At 37.1% G+C, this 17,081-nt stretch overlaps 1 protein-coding gene across 1 annotated transcript; it reads right to left on the reverse strand.

Annotated features, from left to right (window-relative positions):
- Positions 1 to 3: 3 nt before the first annotated feature.
- Positions 4 to 8,196, reverse strand: LOC131434792 (uncharacterized). Its single transcript, XM_058601978.1, has 2 exons — positions 7,011 to 8,196; positions 4 to 539 (listed from the first exon to the last, which is right to left on the reverse strand). Exons 1-2 carry the CDS (start codon positions 8,050 to 8,052, stop codon positions 46 to 48), a joined length of 1,536 nt encoding a protein of 511 aa, XP_058457961.1. The 5' UTR covers positions 8,053 to 8,196; the 3' UTR covers positions 4 to 45.
- Between the last annotated feature and the right edge of the window lie 8,885 nt (positions 8,197 to 17,081).

Below are 17,081 nucleotides of genomic sequence, written 5' to 3' on the forward strand. Positions count from 1 at the left end.
ATTTCTTGTTGTGTTGTTGTTGGTTTACATATTCCACGACGATTATTATAACAGATGCGTAACGTGATGTTCGTAGTGCATCACCCGATCACCGAGCAGTGCCGGATCAAGTCCCGAACCATCCAGGTGACTTTTGATGGTGATCTTTCGCCTAATCGTCTGGCGGCGATTGTCCGGCTGTTCCGTGCTGTGCTCTTGTTGTTGTTGTTGTTGTTCACTCGGTTTCAACTTCTCCGTTACTAGCAGCAGCTTGCCGAAAATCGGATCGCTGCTTGCCGTTGTCGTTTTCACTTCTGGTCCCGTGGTTCTCTTCTCGGATGTAGCCTTTTTCTGGTGTGATCTTTTCGTTTCGGTTGTGGGTACGACGGTGGTGACGGCGCGGGCGTTTGTTGTCGTCCGGCTATCCGGAGTTGTCGTCGTTGTCGTTGGAAGCACCTGAGTTTGTGGGCTGTCGCGGGACTCGGAAACGTACGTACATTCTTCGTGCTTGACGCCGTCCTCATCGGTGCAGGTGTAGCAGGTGAGTTCGTTTTTGGTGGCTTTTTTTTGGGGAAACGCAAAGAGGAAAAAAATTAACAAGTAACGAAATATTATAGTAGAATATTTTAATTCTATGAGATTTCAATCGCAGCAAACATGTACAAATTGGCAACATTTTTTGTTTTCGTTCTTGCCAAAATTTCAGAACAGAAAAAAGAGCATGTTTTCTAGTTAGCTTTTGGTGTGCAATTCAATCATTTGAACTGGTGTGATTATCATAATCATAAATTAGTGTTGTATTGTACGGTGCCGCGCTCAAGGTAGAACATTCAAGCTGGTTCGGTCGGACATCATACACGTAGGAAAAAAGTTGTTGCAATTACCAAATTTTGGTTTCAGGAATTTATTTATTGAAATAGTGACAAAAGAAAATCTGGTTTGATATGCCAGATGGAATGAAAAGTCCCGTGACTCTGACAGAAAAGACGTGAATAGTTTCGAACCGTGCATATTTTTACTTAGAATAAGCCTCCAGATGGCCCAATCAGCGCTACCAACTATACCAATTTTTGTATTCGAAACAGGAATACAGATATGCTCTCTCAAAATACCGATAATTCAATTTTCATACAGATAAATACCGATTTTCAGTTTTTTGTGTTTGGTTCCATTATGGTTAAACAGGTGGAGAAACCTTTTTTTTTTGCTCGCAAACCAGTCCTCACTAAATAGAGTTTCCGAGATAGATATTTTACAGTTTGATTTTTTCAGCAAATACAGATTTTTGAAAAATACCAAATTTCGTAACAATCTACCCACCAGTGTAGGAATAACAGTTGTTTGTTTCAGACGATTTCTAGTTCAAGCTATGGAAAAAGACATTCATGTACAAAAGCAACGGTGAAATTAAATGATTTGCGGTACGAATTGGTCCACCGGATTCCCCGTATTCTCCAGACCATGCCCTCAGCGACTTTTATCTATTTCCAAACCTGAAAATGTTTCTCCAGGGAAAGAAATTTCCGTTAAATGCTGAGCTCGTTGCAGAAACGGAAGCCGTTTTTTGAAAGGCCAATGGGTCAAGTGTATCGCTCTAAACGGATATAGTGGTTTTCAGCTGGACATAGAATGCGACGGAATCGTCGCAGGATAGCTAAATAATGAGCGTCAGAACCACTGATGCCAGGTTTGCAGATTGGTATGTAAATTTGCAATTTCGTTTTTTAGCAGACTTTGCAATTAAGCCGACTTTTTTTGCAGATTTTCGAAATTTTTATAAACAATCGTCCATTTTAATGACTTTTGCTATTACTATAGGGTTTTCGTTTGGTTTTTTCGTCATACTTCTAAATATTGAGGTCGCATAGTACCATTTCTAATACGCAGACGCCTAAAATTTCACCTGGCATCGCTGCCAGAAAATTGGATAGTTGTTTTAACCTCTTCGCTGTCTGTTGTATTGAAATTAACTAGCATTAGAGCCAAAAGAAAAATTAATCGGCTGTTGGATTGAGGCCAATTACATTTTCAACTGGTAAAATTCCTTAGCGACAATTGTTATTTCATCGAAAGCATCAACAAATGTATATCTGTCAAAGACGACCAATTTTTTAGAGTAGACAAATAGCACAATCGAATAAAGCACGAGGTTTTGAAAACCAAGGCGTCGATTAATACAAAATATAAATGAAAAGGAAACATACTAAGCACAAAATATTTGAGCCAATTTGTTCTGATTCCTGAAGCACAAAATAACCATTATGTACGATTCAGACGATCCGTCTTCTTTGTCACAGTCAATCTCCCTCACCGGCACCGTCAACATTATTACTTGCATTCTTATGGAGCCATTCACACGTAACGTCACTGTCACGGAACGTCTTGACGGACGGAGCGTGTGAACGTTCCGGTAAAGAAAGTATTAAACTAATTTTGACGGAAGCTGACCTTCCGGTGACGGTGACGGAAGGAGGCGGATCGTCTGAATCGTACATTATGTCAAATAAATAGCACACGCTTAAAAAATCCGTGCAAGTTGTAGCCGTAATCTGCTACATACGCATTATCAATATGAATTCATTATTACTGAAGTTTTCTTAATAATAAATAAAAAATTAGTCATTGTAACGGTCAATTTAAAAAATATTTTTTTCTGGCTTGTGGTCTCGAAGGGGTTGAATCGATGCGAATGACAGTTTCGCTATCTTTGCGGCATTTTGTCGCTATCTTATCGCATCGCAATCTTTTCTAGCCGACAGTGAAAATCACTATATTATACCACAGACTAACAGACAGGACACTCCAATTAGATTCTTCAATCATTTTAACGGTCATTTTGAATATTTCTTTTAGATGGGACAGTACTCGCATATGTTATAATGGCGCCACGTTGCCCTATCAAAAACATCCTGTCTGTCATCTAGACTGTGTTTATTTTTGTCATTTACCAACAGAGTGCCATTCATACAGAATTTTCTTGAATGTACTGATTTGTTGACGTCCATGCGAATTTCATGCAGGATACAGATTTAATACATATAGCTAAAACTATATACAGAATTGTGCCTACTTCTCATCCTCCAACGGAATACAAAATACAAAATCGAGCCCGTTTTGTTACAATATTTACTTGCTTCTGGTCTGCCGCCACTTAATTTCGGGTGAAAATTACCAACACAATCAAAAATAGTCCAAATGAACAACGTTGAGAAAAATAAATGATAACCTTCCAACATCGCTAAAAAAGTTAAATATATTATCGACGCAATCCACTAACTTATTGTGACGATTCATTTTCAAACATTATGATGAAATCAGGCATCCCTGTAAGCAGCTGATCGGTTTTGACAAACGAGGGGGAATCAACTAGTAAAAAAAATTACATAACACAAGGGGTGTACCGATAGTAAATAGTTCGACGTCCAGAATAGGGTGAATAATACTTGTCATATTAACAAAAATTTCGTCGTATTTTGTGTGGTATTGACAAAGATAAACTCAAGATTACAATGTCCCATACAGTTCACAAAAAAAATGTTGGATCAGTAATCGTGAACCAGTGAACTTAGTAATAATGCAATGTTGTTGACCCTTCGTTAAAAAGCGCCGATGAATATTGGAAAAGGACGGTAGAATTCCATAGCAACAATACAAGTTTGGAACGAGATAAACATATGTAAACACATCGCAAACAAAATTGTGTTACTTCCATTTACTTCGATGCCTCGTAAGATAAGAATTTAACAAATTATACAGATTTTTAGAATTATAATTGATTCTAGCTTTCCTGTTTCAAGATCCACTTGGTATGCAGCAAAATACCGCGATTTCTTTCATATTTCAACTTGAGGTTAATTCTACATAAACAAACATTGTCATAGTAACGACGCATGTAGCGATTCGACGCTTGTTGTTTTGTTTATAATAATAATGAAACTGCAACCGATTTCATTGAGGGGTCCAATGGTATATGAAAAATCATAGACTATTCCATCTTGAGTTTATCTTTGGTATTGAGCTATCCAACATTTGGAGATTTTATAAATATATATTTAGAGTATTGAATTGAATATTTAAGAGTTCGAAAACAATTATTGCATTGTAGAATTTAGTTTATTTCGAGTTTGAATTTCCTTTCGGCATTTTCACTAATCTTGCTGCAAACACTGCGAAATACGATGAGAATAACCCTGTGGTAACGAAAATAGTACAACACCAAAAACGTCAAATGGGCTCCCAGGCTTGGAGCCAAGCCCGTAACGCAAGCTGTCTTGTCTTGTCTTAGGTATACACTATATTAGGTTGTTTTTTTCAGAAAAGTGGAACAACACTTCATCACTTTTGAATGTGAACACGATATGTATAATTCTAATTATACACAGAACTTTAAACGCTGTGTTATTTTGAGTAGAGTATTGGTTATAGGCGATGTTTCGGTAGTAACATTTGATTACGGCATATCGCACGATAGGCCCTTGCGAAATATAATGCTCATTACTCGGCTCTACAACCTTCATTTACACACTAATCGATATAATCTCGTAGATAGAAGTCCAATCTACGAAATTATGCGAAATATGCTTTAATTTCATGTTTATAACTTGAGTAATGAGCATTATTTTTCGTAACTTTTCGATATTGACTGGATTCCCTGGATTGATCAATATTGGCATATAGTATATTTGTTCACAGCCCAAGACACGGTTACCGGCATTCTATTGTTTGCAGAGAAAAAATATCTCATTCCAATAAACATTCGGCAAAAAAGAACCGCATCGTGTTTCTTTTTTTTTTTTTGTAATACTAAACGAAAAACGATGGCATACTAAACGAGATACGGTTGGAACGGTTCGTTGTTGCTTTTTTTTCCTTCAAAAACAGTGTGAAAATTAGGTGCTGTCTTCATAGAAAAATAAATTAAGTTGTTATTCTACGCGAAGTAGAAGTAATCTACAGGTATGTAGTGTTTATTTTTTAAAAAATAAGTATTTAGAAAAAAAAGTAAAAGTAGTAGTCAAAATAATCCAACCAAGCCCCAAATCCTTGTATCGGAAATGGCTCAACATTGAACCTCTGTCTGACGAGTTTGTTGAACGAAAAAAAATGGTGCGCGATGCAATGGTCTGTTCCTAAATCGTCAAACGAAAGTCTCGAATCAGCACGATCAGGACAATTTAATCACAGATATACAGGCTCACCGATGAACTATGTGTAAAATTTGCTCAATCAGCGCGGCGAACACTTGCAGATGTCACCACGATCGCCACGAGGTGCGCCACCACAATTTGGATGCCGCTTTCACATGAGCCACACTATTGGGTGCAGCATTCATTTCACGCTAGATTTTTGTTTTATTCTGATCGAATACTCGTGTGATTTATGCGACATGGAAATCAAGTAGTCTTCAACACTTAGGGAAATCGTGTGATAAGTGTTAAAATGGTTGTAGTTGGAATATTCCTATAACAGGCAGGAAGATTTTGTTATCGTTCCGGAACGTAGTGGAACGTTTTGAAAGATCGCGGCGAATAGTCCGGGTAGGTGGCAATAGTGTCACAGACTAACAGACAGGACACTCAAATTAGATTCTTCAATCATTTTAACGGTCATTTCGAATATTCCTTTATTTGGGACAGTACTCACATGTGTCATGATGGCGCCACGTTACCCTATCAAAAACATCCTGTCTGTCATCTATACTGTGTTTATTTTTTTCATTTACCAACAGAGTTGCCATTCATGCAGAATTACCTGTAATGTATTGATTTGTATACGTCCATGCGAATTTCATGCAGGATACAGATTTAATACATATTGCCAAAACTATATACAGAATTATGCCTACTTCTCATCCTCCAACGCAATACAAAATCGAATCCGTTTTGTTACAATATTCACTTGCTTCTGGTCTGCCGCCACTTAATTTCGGGTGAAAACTACCAACACATTAAAAAATAGTCTAGATGAACAACGTTGAGTCAAATAAATGGTTACCTTCCAACATCGCGAAAAAGTTAAATATATTATCAACGTAATCCAATAATTTATTGTGACGATTCATTTTCAACAATTTTGATGAAATCAGGCATCCCTGCAAGCAGCTGATCGGTGTTGACAAACGAGGGGAAACCAACTAGTAAAAAAACTTTTACGTAACACAAGGGGTGTACCGATAGTAAATAGTTCGCGCAGTACAATATAGGTGGAACTAGTGCATTACGAAAAATTATTTTTCTAAGAATTTACTCATACTGTCATGTCTGTTAGTCTGTGATAGTGTTTCCAACGTATAGCAAATCTGACATTAACAAAGGATTTTGCAAAATTTTGTTCGAGCCTGTATATCTGTGATTTAAAGGACATTCATCGGACCATCGGCAGCCGCCTTGCTGGGAAGCCATGTTACGATGGTGAACATGTTTCTGCAAGGATCAAAACAATGAAGAAGAATAACCAACAAAAATTGGATATTGCTAATTGCACATTTATTCAGTGCATTTTACCATATTTTCCCATAAATTATAGATCAGAATATCATAACTGCGATGAAGAAATTAAGATTTTACTCAATCTATAATGCTCAATTGTTTGTTTACAACATTTTAAGCGCACTGATTGCTCACCGAATGCCCGAGATGTTGGCTACGATAGCACTTGCTAGAGCGCCTTATCCTTGCCACCGGGCTGACCAATGCGCAATGTATTGAACCGACGGAGAAATTCTTAGAGGGGTTAATTATGATGGAAACGAAAAGTTTTTCCCCCGACGCGCACGCCTGCTGCGATAAAAAATCTATTCGGATGAGAAATTCTGACAGGTAGCCGATTTCTTTCGATCGAAATTGATTCGATTCGATGTTGGGATCAGAAAACGATCGTTTTTCCCGGTCCGGAATTCAAAACCAATAAAATGAAAAACAGTTTTAAAGCTCGACGGACAACACATCGAATGAAAAATGTATGACTATTTTTTTCGCCTCGGAAAAGCGTGTTTTGTAAGCTCTAGGCGCACCACCAGTTTACATTCTTACCTTTCTTACAGTTAGACCAATCGCGCGTTTCGAAATCTGCCAGCATCTTTGCCACCTCGTCCTTATCCTGGTAACTCAGCACGTACACATCGTCGCTACTGGCCGGTTCGGCCTGTTGCAGCAGCTTCTGACTACGTCCGTACGATGGATAAAAGGACGTGTCAAACTCGTACTCGGTGTCACCCTCGGATAGCTCCGTTTCAGTCGGTGGCTTCGGACGTTGCTTGTTCGATCGCAAATCGACCGGCGGATATCGATATCCTCCTCCGTTCGTTCCTTTCGGACCCGGTTTGGAATGCACCACCGATTTTTTGGTTGGAATAACCTTCGGCTTGCTAGGTTTTCGCTTTCGCTGAGGTGGTTCTTCGGCAGTTTCCTCGTCGTCGGGTTTTTCCTTTTCGTGATCTTTGCTATTGTAGTTTTTCTGCTTTACGTAAGAAAACTTTTTATGATGCGGAACCGTCGCGTACGCACAGGATTCCGACATCGTGTCCGTGGCCGGGTCTCGACACACGTGGCACAGCATTCCATCTTTTTCGAACTGCTCACAGTTGTTTGGATCCTTTGCCAATCGGCGACTTTGTGCTTCCGATTCCTGTTTGATCCGTTCGTAATCGTCCGATGGATTGAAATCGATCTGGTACTCATATTCAGGTCCTATACTTTCCTTACCTTCATCGTGATCTCCGAAATGACGACTAACGAACAGCCCGTACCGATCTTCTCCGTATCCGTCATCGGAATCACCGTCGGCCTCGTTCGAGTGTTCTTCGCTAGTAGCAACCCTTCGTTTAGCTCGTGCCACTTCCAGCTTGCTGGGATCCCCGAGGGATGCCCTACTGGATATTAAGTCCAAACTTCCAAGATTGAAATCCGTTGGAAAGTACTCATGATCACTCAAAGCTTTCTCGTATGAACTGAAGAACTCAGTATCTTCGTCACCAAAATCAAACACACGGAAATCCAAGTCATCACCTTGAGCTTCACAGTGAACCAGCAAAACTAGGAGCGCGATCATCAACCGGAATATTGAACGGAACATGGTTCTCAACGTTTCACCACCACCACCACCAACAGATTCTAGCAACGTGCTGCCATGGTTGAATACCGACTCCGAATTACTCGGCCCGAATCGGCCTCCAATGCCTTTTATATTTGCATAAAATCTCCGCGAAGCCCTTTCTTCTTCTCGTCCGTCCACGTGCGAATTTAATTGTTAAATAACGACCGATCTGCGCAGATCAAGCATCGATCGAGTTTCGTTCAACGGCGTGATCTTGTTAGCCGATGATGCGTAACTCGCTGACTCCGGAGTTTGGCATATCGATCGAGTGTCGCGGGCGGGAAGTGTTTTTTTTATTTTTTGTTATTGTTTTGCGTGTTTATTTGCTTCATTGGTTGATTATGTGCGATCGCGCCCCACTTGCGGGGCAGTGTTACACCTTCGGTATGGTGGAATAATGGTGCACTGGGTAAAAGTTAGTAACCCTTTTGTTTTTTTTCTTTAAGCTCGAAGTAACCTGGCTTAAGATTTCTCAGTTCAGTGACACTGAGTCTATTTTTGCGCCCTTATATAACTCGATTCAATTATTAATAACAGTAATAAGTTTGGAACTAGAGAACCGCATGTCAACTTCCCGTGTTCAAAACCATCTCCATGTGACAACCCCAAATTTCTTTGGTATCGCTTCACCTTGCCATCAAAGGATATGCTCAATCAATATCAAATCGATTATCGGATTTTCGGGCATTGAAAAACTTCGGTGCTCCGGTGAATTTGGTGGGTTTTACATAGTTTGGCACAAAGTTTACTTCATTGGCTTGGTAGCACTTCAAAACGTTTCGAGTGTAGTGGCAGGATGAAAGATCATGCCAAAACAGAGTTGATGCTTTATGCATCGTTACGAATGGCAAGAGGCGCGATTCATGAAACACTCTTCTGAGTTGATTATTCCGGAAATGATTTCACCACATCCGCAAATCGCCAACCTGATCAGGAACTTCTTCGCCAAGTGTAAAGATATCTTCTTCCGAACACCCACCGGAACATCGAACCTGGACTTTGGCAATGAAATATACTCGCTCAGGAAGTTGCCCGAAAATCGGCCTCGACGCAAGTTCCGTCATCCATCACAATGCCACACGATTTGGTGAACAACTTCGTGTAGAGATTCCGGATTTCGTTGTGATATTTTAATTTTCATTCCAGATTGGGGCTTTTTGTCTCGAAATTGACGAGCACGGTTCATGTTGTTTTGCAACTGAAATCGTGGGCATTTTAACGTCTTTTAGAATTTACATGCATGGACGGTTCCTGAACTGTTAAATCATTTTCGCTTCTTGAAGGTTTCTATCACACGACACACAGCAGTATTTGTAATTCCAAGTCTTTTAGTGATCCTTGTTTCGACGGCTTTTGATTCGCACTACTATATGAATAATAATGAAACTTGACAGTTGTCAACAATACACTGTATAAATAAGATTTACACAAATTTTCAGATTTTTTTACTCATACGGGACAGAATTTACAATTGTCCGACGTAGGAATTTAATAAAATTGAATAGCAATTTTTACATAAACCCACTCATACATTACGTTTCATTTGAACAAACTGCTCGGAAAAGATAGCATGAAAAATTGCATGTCATGATTGCTAGTCTTTCCTACTCAAAATAATAAATAATCTACTCAATAAACAGCGCAAAACTGCTTGAAAAACTACTAAAAACTTCTCCAAACACTACTCAAATGTGATCGAAAAACAATTCGGAGAATTGCTAGAAAATGCTCAAAAAGCTATTCGAAACTGCACGATAAACTACTCAAAACTGTTTTAAAAAGTTCATATTTCACTACCTTTCATATAAATGAACTGCTCGAGAAGACGGTGCGGAAAGATGCTCGAAGATCTACTCGAAAAAATACGCAGAACAACTCAACAAATTACTCAAAACTGCTTGAGATTGTCCTAAAAGCAGTGCTCAAAAAGCTGCTCGAATTCTGCACGATAAACTACTTAAAAATTAAATTAAAATTTGCTCGATAAACTGTTTTTAAAAGTTCATACTTCACTACCTTTCATATGAAAGAACTACTCGAGAAAACAGTGCGGGAAAATGCTCAAATCTACTCGATAAACTACGCAAAACAATTCGAAGAACTACTCGAAATTGCTAGAAAAGCTAGTTGAAACTGTCCTAAAAGCACTGTTTGAAAAACTACACGAAACTGCTTAATTAGGTTTTCAAAACTGCTCGGAGAACTACTCGAACAATTACTTTAAAAACTGATTGAGACGAATCGAACAACTACTTAAAAATAACACAAAGTACCGCTAGAAACTGTTCAAAAATCTACTTGAAACTGGTCGATAAACTACTCAAAACTTGAGTGTTGTCGACAATCTAGTCAAAACTGCTTGAAAGTTACTCGATAAAACTACTCGAAACTGCTCGATAAAAATATCGAAAAATTGCTCGAAAATGCCCAAAAAGTCACGATAAACTACTTACAAAACTGTTCTAAAAGTCCAATAAATTGCTTCAATCGGATTTTTCTCAAAATTGAATAGTAGTTTTTTTAATTATTACATACTCCTTTTATATGAAAGAACTGCTCGAAAAGACAACACGGAAAACTGCTCAGAAAACTATTGAAAATTACTCAGAAAGCAACTCGACAGTGCTCGAAGTAACGAAATGGTTTAAAACCCTTCTCAAACTACTCCAAAAACTATTTCAGACGGTTGGAGAAACTACTAAAAAATTATTCAATGAAATGGTCGAAAACCCCAGTCCAAGAACTGCTCGAAACTGCTAAAAAAATCTACCTGGAACTAGTCGGCAAACTACTCAAAATTTGAACTTGATCTTGAGCGTAGTTGAAAAACTACTTAAACCTGCTTGAAAACTACTTCAAAAACTACATGAAACTGCTTGAAAAACTAATTGAAACTGCTCTGAAAATAATCCAAAACTAGCTAAAAGTAATGCTCAAAACTTCTCACGAATCTAACTGCTCGAAAATTTGCTTTAAGAATCTCTCGAAAAGCGAAAAGCTGCACCAAATAATTGCTCGAAAATTGGCTCGATATACAGCTCCAAACTGCTTGAAAAACTGTTCGATAAACTACCTAAAATAACTAATCGACTCAGAAAATTGCTTGAAAATCGATTCGAAAAATTACTCAAAAAAGCACTTAAAACTACACAACAAAAAATTTCAAAAACTGGTTGATAAACTTTAAAAAAATCCAATAAATTGCCCGAATCAGAGTCCGAAGTCGGATTTTAATAAAACTCAATAGCAGTTTTTAAACTACCTAATACAATACCTTTCACATAAACATAAAATTGACAATACGGAAAACTACTTGAAACTGCTAGAGAATCTACTCGAAGACTATTCAAAAACAACTCGAAAATACTCACGAACAACTGTTCGCAACTGCTCCAAAATCTCTATTTGAAACTGCTCGAAATAAGTCGAAAATGTGTTCGTAAAGTTTTTCAAAGCTAATCGAAAAAACTGCTCATTAAACTACTTGAAACGGTTGGAAAAAATTACATGAAGAACTACTCAAAAATTTGCTTGAAACTGCTTGAAAAAGTAACTCTCAACTGGTCCAAAAATACCTGCTCGAAGAACTGTTCAAAACAACTGCCCGAAAAATTATTCTAGAATGTTCCAAAAGCTACTCGAGAATGCAGGTTAAACTACTCAAAAACTGCTTTGAAAGCCGTATAAATTGTCATTATCGGAATCCGAAGTCGGATTTTAATCAAACTCAATAGCAGATTTTATACTGCTCGAAAAATTAGTCGAAATAGGTGGTCGAAAAACTACACGAAAATGCTTGAAAAACTACTCAAAACTGCTCGAAATGACTGAATTACTCGAAACCGCTAGAGAAACTCGAAAAACTGCTATAAAAATTATTCTAAACTGCTAGAAAAACTACTCAAAAAGATACTTGAAGAACTGCTCAAAATTCTATTAAAAATTTCATGAAACTGCTCGAAAAACTAGTTGAAACTGCTCTTTAAAATACTGGAAACACTGCTCAAAAATCTACTTGAAATTGATAAAGAAAATAGCCAAAACTTGGTAAAAAACAACCTAAACTGCGGAAAAAATTGCTCAACAATCAATTTTAAAGAACTGGTCGAAACTTCTATAAAAAATCTGCTTCAAACTGATCGAAAAACTACCCAACATTGCTCAAAATAACTGTACAAAAACAACTCGAAACTGCACGAAGAACTGTTCGAAAAACTGTTGAAAAAACTACTCGAAATATTGCTCAAAACTGCTTGAGAAACTTTTTTAAACCTGCTATAAAAATTATTCAAAACTGCAAAAAAATTACTCGAATAGATACTCGAAGAACTGCTTGCTCTACTTGAAACTAGATAAAAAAAACAATCCGAAACTGCTTGTAAAACTATTCGAAAAATTGCTCAAAACTACTAGAAAAAATGCTTAAAACTACTCTTGAAACTACTTGAGACTGCTGGAAAAACTATTTGGAACTGGTAAAAAATAACTCAAATAAATGCTCGAAACTGCTCAAAACTCTACTTGAAACTGATCGAAAATCTACTCAAAGACTGAAAAAGATTCTCGGAAAACAACTCGAAGAATTGCTCGAAACCGTTAAACATCAACTTGAAAATGCTTGAAAAACCAATTGAAACTACTCGAAATTGCTCGAAAAGCGACTCGAATAATTGCTCGAAAAACTACTCTAAAAACTACTTGAAACTTCTGGAAAAATCACATGGAAAATAACTTGAAGAACTGTTCGAAACTACTTAAATGTCAACTAGAAACTGGTAAAAAAAACAACTCGAAACTTCTTGGAGAGCTACTCAAAACTGCTCGAAACAACTGAACTAATAGAAACTGTTAGAACAACTTTAAGATTTGCTGAAAAAAATACTCGAAATTGCATGAAATGTCTAAAAAAAACTACTGCTCAAAAATCAACTTAAAAATAATTCGAAGAATTACTTCAAACTTTCTAGAAATCTAGTTGAAACTGATCGAAAAAAATAACCGAAACTGCATCAGAAACGATTCAAAGGATTGCTCGACACTGCTTCAAATTGCTCGAAAAACTGCTTTAAACTAGTCTAAAAACTACTTGAAACTTGAAGCCTTCTAGAAACTGGTCGAAAAACAACTCGAAACTTCTTGAAGAGCTACTCAAAACCACTTGAAAAAAAACTCGAATAATTGCACGAAAAACTGCTAAAAAGTTACTTGAGACTACTCTAAAAATCGATTGAAACTGCTTCAAAAACTACTCAAAAAAGACTCGAAGAGATGCTCGAAAAACTATCGACTATCAAAAAAGACTCGAAGAGATGCTCGAAGAACGAATCGAAACTGCTAAAAAAAATCTACTTGACACTGGTTGAAAAACTACTCGTAACTGAACGAAAAACCAATCGAGTTAAAAATTACTAGAACCTGCCAGAAAAAAACTGCTCGGAACTGCACTAAAAATTTGCTCAAAGCTGCTCTAAAAACTACATGAAACTGCTCGAAAACTACTCAGAACTGCTCAAAATAACTAGCCACAAAACAACTCGAATCTGCTTGAAGCTTATGAATAAAATACTACTCGAAACTGCTCGAAAAATGGCCTAAAACTGCTCGAAGAAATATTGGAAACTGCTCTCTGCTCTGCTGGAAATATTGCTGAAAATCTACTTGAAATTGATGAAAAAACTCTAAAACTGCTGATAAAACTGCTCAAAAATTATTTGAAGAACTGCTCGATAATCTACTTGAAACTGGTCGAAAAACTACCCAAAACTGCTCAGAATAACTGACCAAAACACTACTCGAAACTGCTTGAAACTTCTGAATGAAATGCCACTCGAAATTGCTCGAAGAACTATTAGAAACTAGTCTAAAAATCAACTGAACTGCTGGAAATGCTACGAAAAATCTACTTAAAATTGATTAAAAACTACAAGGATCAGCCCCATGGGGTTGTTCGAGCCGTTGATGTGGAACAAGGCAACCAAAATTTCTAATGATTGATATTTTCAATTAATCGTCACACTTTTGAATTCGCAAATGCACGAGGGTCTGATTAGATTGATCTTTATTAAGAACCAACATCGAACACGCGAACCCAGAATATAGACTCTAAGGGTATGTTCAGGAGTGTTCTAGTTCTAGATGTATAATTTATGTCAGTTACAAGACTTAAAACTGGATTTTATAACAAGAAAAACTAACAGCCCCAGCAGTGTTTTACTCGTGTTTCAAATATACAAAAAATGTAACGGCATCGTAGACCAGTTTTAAATTTGACAGAAGAACTGGTCGAATAAAAAAAATAGAACGGCTTGCTGGGGATACGTTTGTTCCAGTTTCTGTTCTATTATAGATCTTCCATATAGAACTTCTAGCTGCTGAATTTGCTCTAATAGTCGTGATTTGTATTTGTTTTGTAGTCGACGAAATTACATCAATATCCCAAATGTATGCAATTATATGCAAGTTTGTACATGCTTGCGATATGGATATCGATATTTAAGCTTCTCTTCGCCAAGCTTGTGTTGAAGTTTTGTGTACAAGCAGTTATTTTTATAGCGTTTCTCTACCATTACTACCATTCTGCGATTTCGGTTGAAGCGATGAACTTTTTCTCATTATCAATCGAGTTCATCTTATATAAATAAAAAATAATCTTATGCACTCAAAATTTACCCTGGGGTAGTTGTCAATTTCTCAGGCGAAACGACATAACATGGGATTTCATCCAATCTTTCATGACACAAGATCAGAGCATAGCAATTGAAGCTTCAAATCGTTTTATGGCACTTTTTGTCTTGCTGTCTAGCAACAACCTACCTCTAGCAAGCTACGTGTAGGACTGAAACGTTAGCTATAATTTATCTTATATTTATAGCTTCGCGTGCTTCCAACAGCTTCGCTTTTGCATCGATTGACCAATCAGAGCGCTGCTTTCCCTTTGATATATCGCTTACTCCTTCAAAACCGTCGACTATGGCAGGGAAATCCGGTATGCCGGAGATTTTTTGCAGATAAAACAGGACACTGCTAGCTATTAATCAACATTTCAATGATATACAATTAAAAATACATGGCTGTGAACATTCAAATCAATACGTAGAAATATTTCCAATCCAATGGTGACATGATATTGATAATTGATACTGTAATTGTTCAAAACCTGACCACATTTTTACGTGTATTTTTCTTGAGTTTCTAGTTTGCACCCTTATATAGAAAACAAAAATGTGTTCCACATTAAAAACTATCTAAAACTTCTCACAATAACTGGTTGAAGGACTATTTAAAACTGCTGGTGAAACTGCTCAAAAATTATCTGAAGAACTGCTCGAAACTGCTCAATAATCTACTTGAATCTGGTCGGAAAACTACCCACAACTGCTCGAAAAAAAACTAGCCAAAAAACTACTCAAAATTGCTTGAAACTACTGAATAATAAACTACTTGAAACTGCTAACAAAATGCTTGAAACTACTAAAGAAATGTTTGAAACTACTCGAAGAACTATTTGAAACTGCTCAAAAATCTACTTCAAACTGATGAAAAACTATCCAAAGCTGCTTGTGTCTGTTGATTTTTCAATAATAAATAAATAAATAATAAATAAAGTGAGTGATTCGCCATGATTTGTAGCGCCGTTTGTTCTTCGATGATCAGTCCTCGAGTTTCTCTGCGTAAAAGTATCTCGCGGCAGCCGGCTTCCGGGGATTTAAATAACCGCAAAAACATTTAAACTGTGAGGTACGGTAATGTGATGGGAACGACCAGCAATGGTGACATTGATTGATTTCGACGGTAAAACAAGTATAAAATATGAAGTCATGACACTAAATCAGGGGTGGAATCATGTAAGGTGATAAGTGACTATCACCTCCAGGTGATAAAGAGGTGATCACCAGAATGTTTGGAATCACCAAAGGTGATCACTTTTACTATTTTACTATCACCATCACAGGTGATTGAGCCAACTTCACTCCATTTATCACCTGTCAAGAAACGTCAATTTTTCAGGAGTAAAATATGAATGTGGCGTATACCGTTGATATTAGGAGGAGTAACATATGAAAGTGGTGTAAACCCATATAATATTTTAAAATCTAAATTTTTATTCCTATAGTTTTCAATCCTTTTCATTAATTCGAGTCATGTTTATCAATGATGATTTGTATGGATCGAAGAGTAACGTTGAAAAAAAATGCCTCGCGAGTATGGCAAACTGCGCACAAACAAATAAAAAAATTCACTTGTTGGTTTAATTTAGTGCCGATTTTTATTTTTCAATGGAAATCAATGTCACAGTCAGTTCTTTGGGATAAATTTGCTAGCTTTGAAATGACACGAATTGTTAGATCTTCTTGATGTTTCACAACGGATGTCATTCCTCTCGAATGAGAAAGATCCGTTAAATAGTTTTGTGTGTAGTTTTCATTCACTTTACGATTATGGCATTTCACAGAGCTTTCAAATGCTAGTTCCATTTTGGAAATTTTACCCACCGGTACTACGAATATCCACTATGATTACCAGCAACTAATTGTCCAAAAATATTGCCTTATTTAGTTCAACTCACAAGAAGAAAAATAAGAACGCAGTTTAATCTTTTTTACTCGTTCAGTTGAACGAGACTGATATGTCGCTCACTAAGTCACGGCCATCTAATTCTAATGAAAATGTTAGCATAGATTTTTTATGTTGTTACGTTATGTATGCAACAGGAGATGTCTACATTCATAAACTTACCACTTTTCCAGAAAGCAATTTATCTTTGACTCTACGAGTACCCCAATGATATTCCTTCAAATAATAATTACAACATAAATGAATTCTGGCAATGAAAGAGCCGATATTTTAGCCAAATGTGGTGCTATTGAGGGTGAAATTTCGGAGAGACCGATTGCTTTCAACGAATTCTATAGCTCGTCTCGCCAAAGAACACTTGCCAGCTGGCAAGCTTCTTGGGATAAAGATGATCTGGGTCGGTGGATGCACTCAATTATTCCGAAAATATCGAC

The sequence above is a fragment of the Malaya genurostris genome, chromosome 1 (genome assembly GCF_030247185.1).
Source record: "Malaya genurostris strain Urasoe2022 chromosome 1, Malgen_1.1, whole genome shotgun sequence".
In the NCBI taxonomy this organism is placed as follows: Eukaryota; Metazoa; Arthropoda; class Insecta; order Diptera; family Culicidae; genus Malaya; species Malaya genurostris.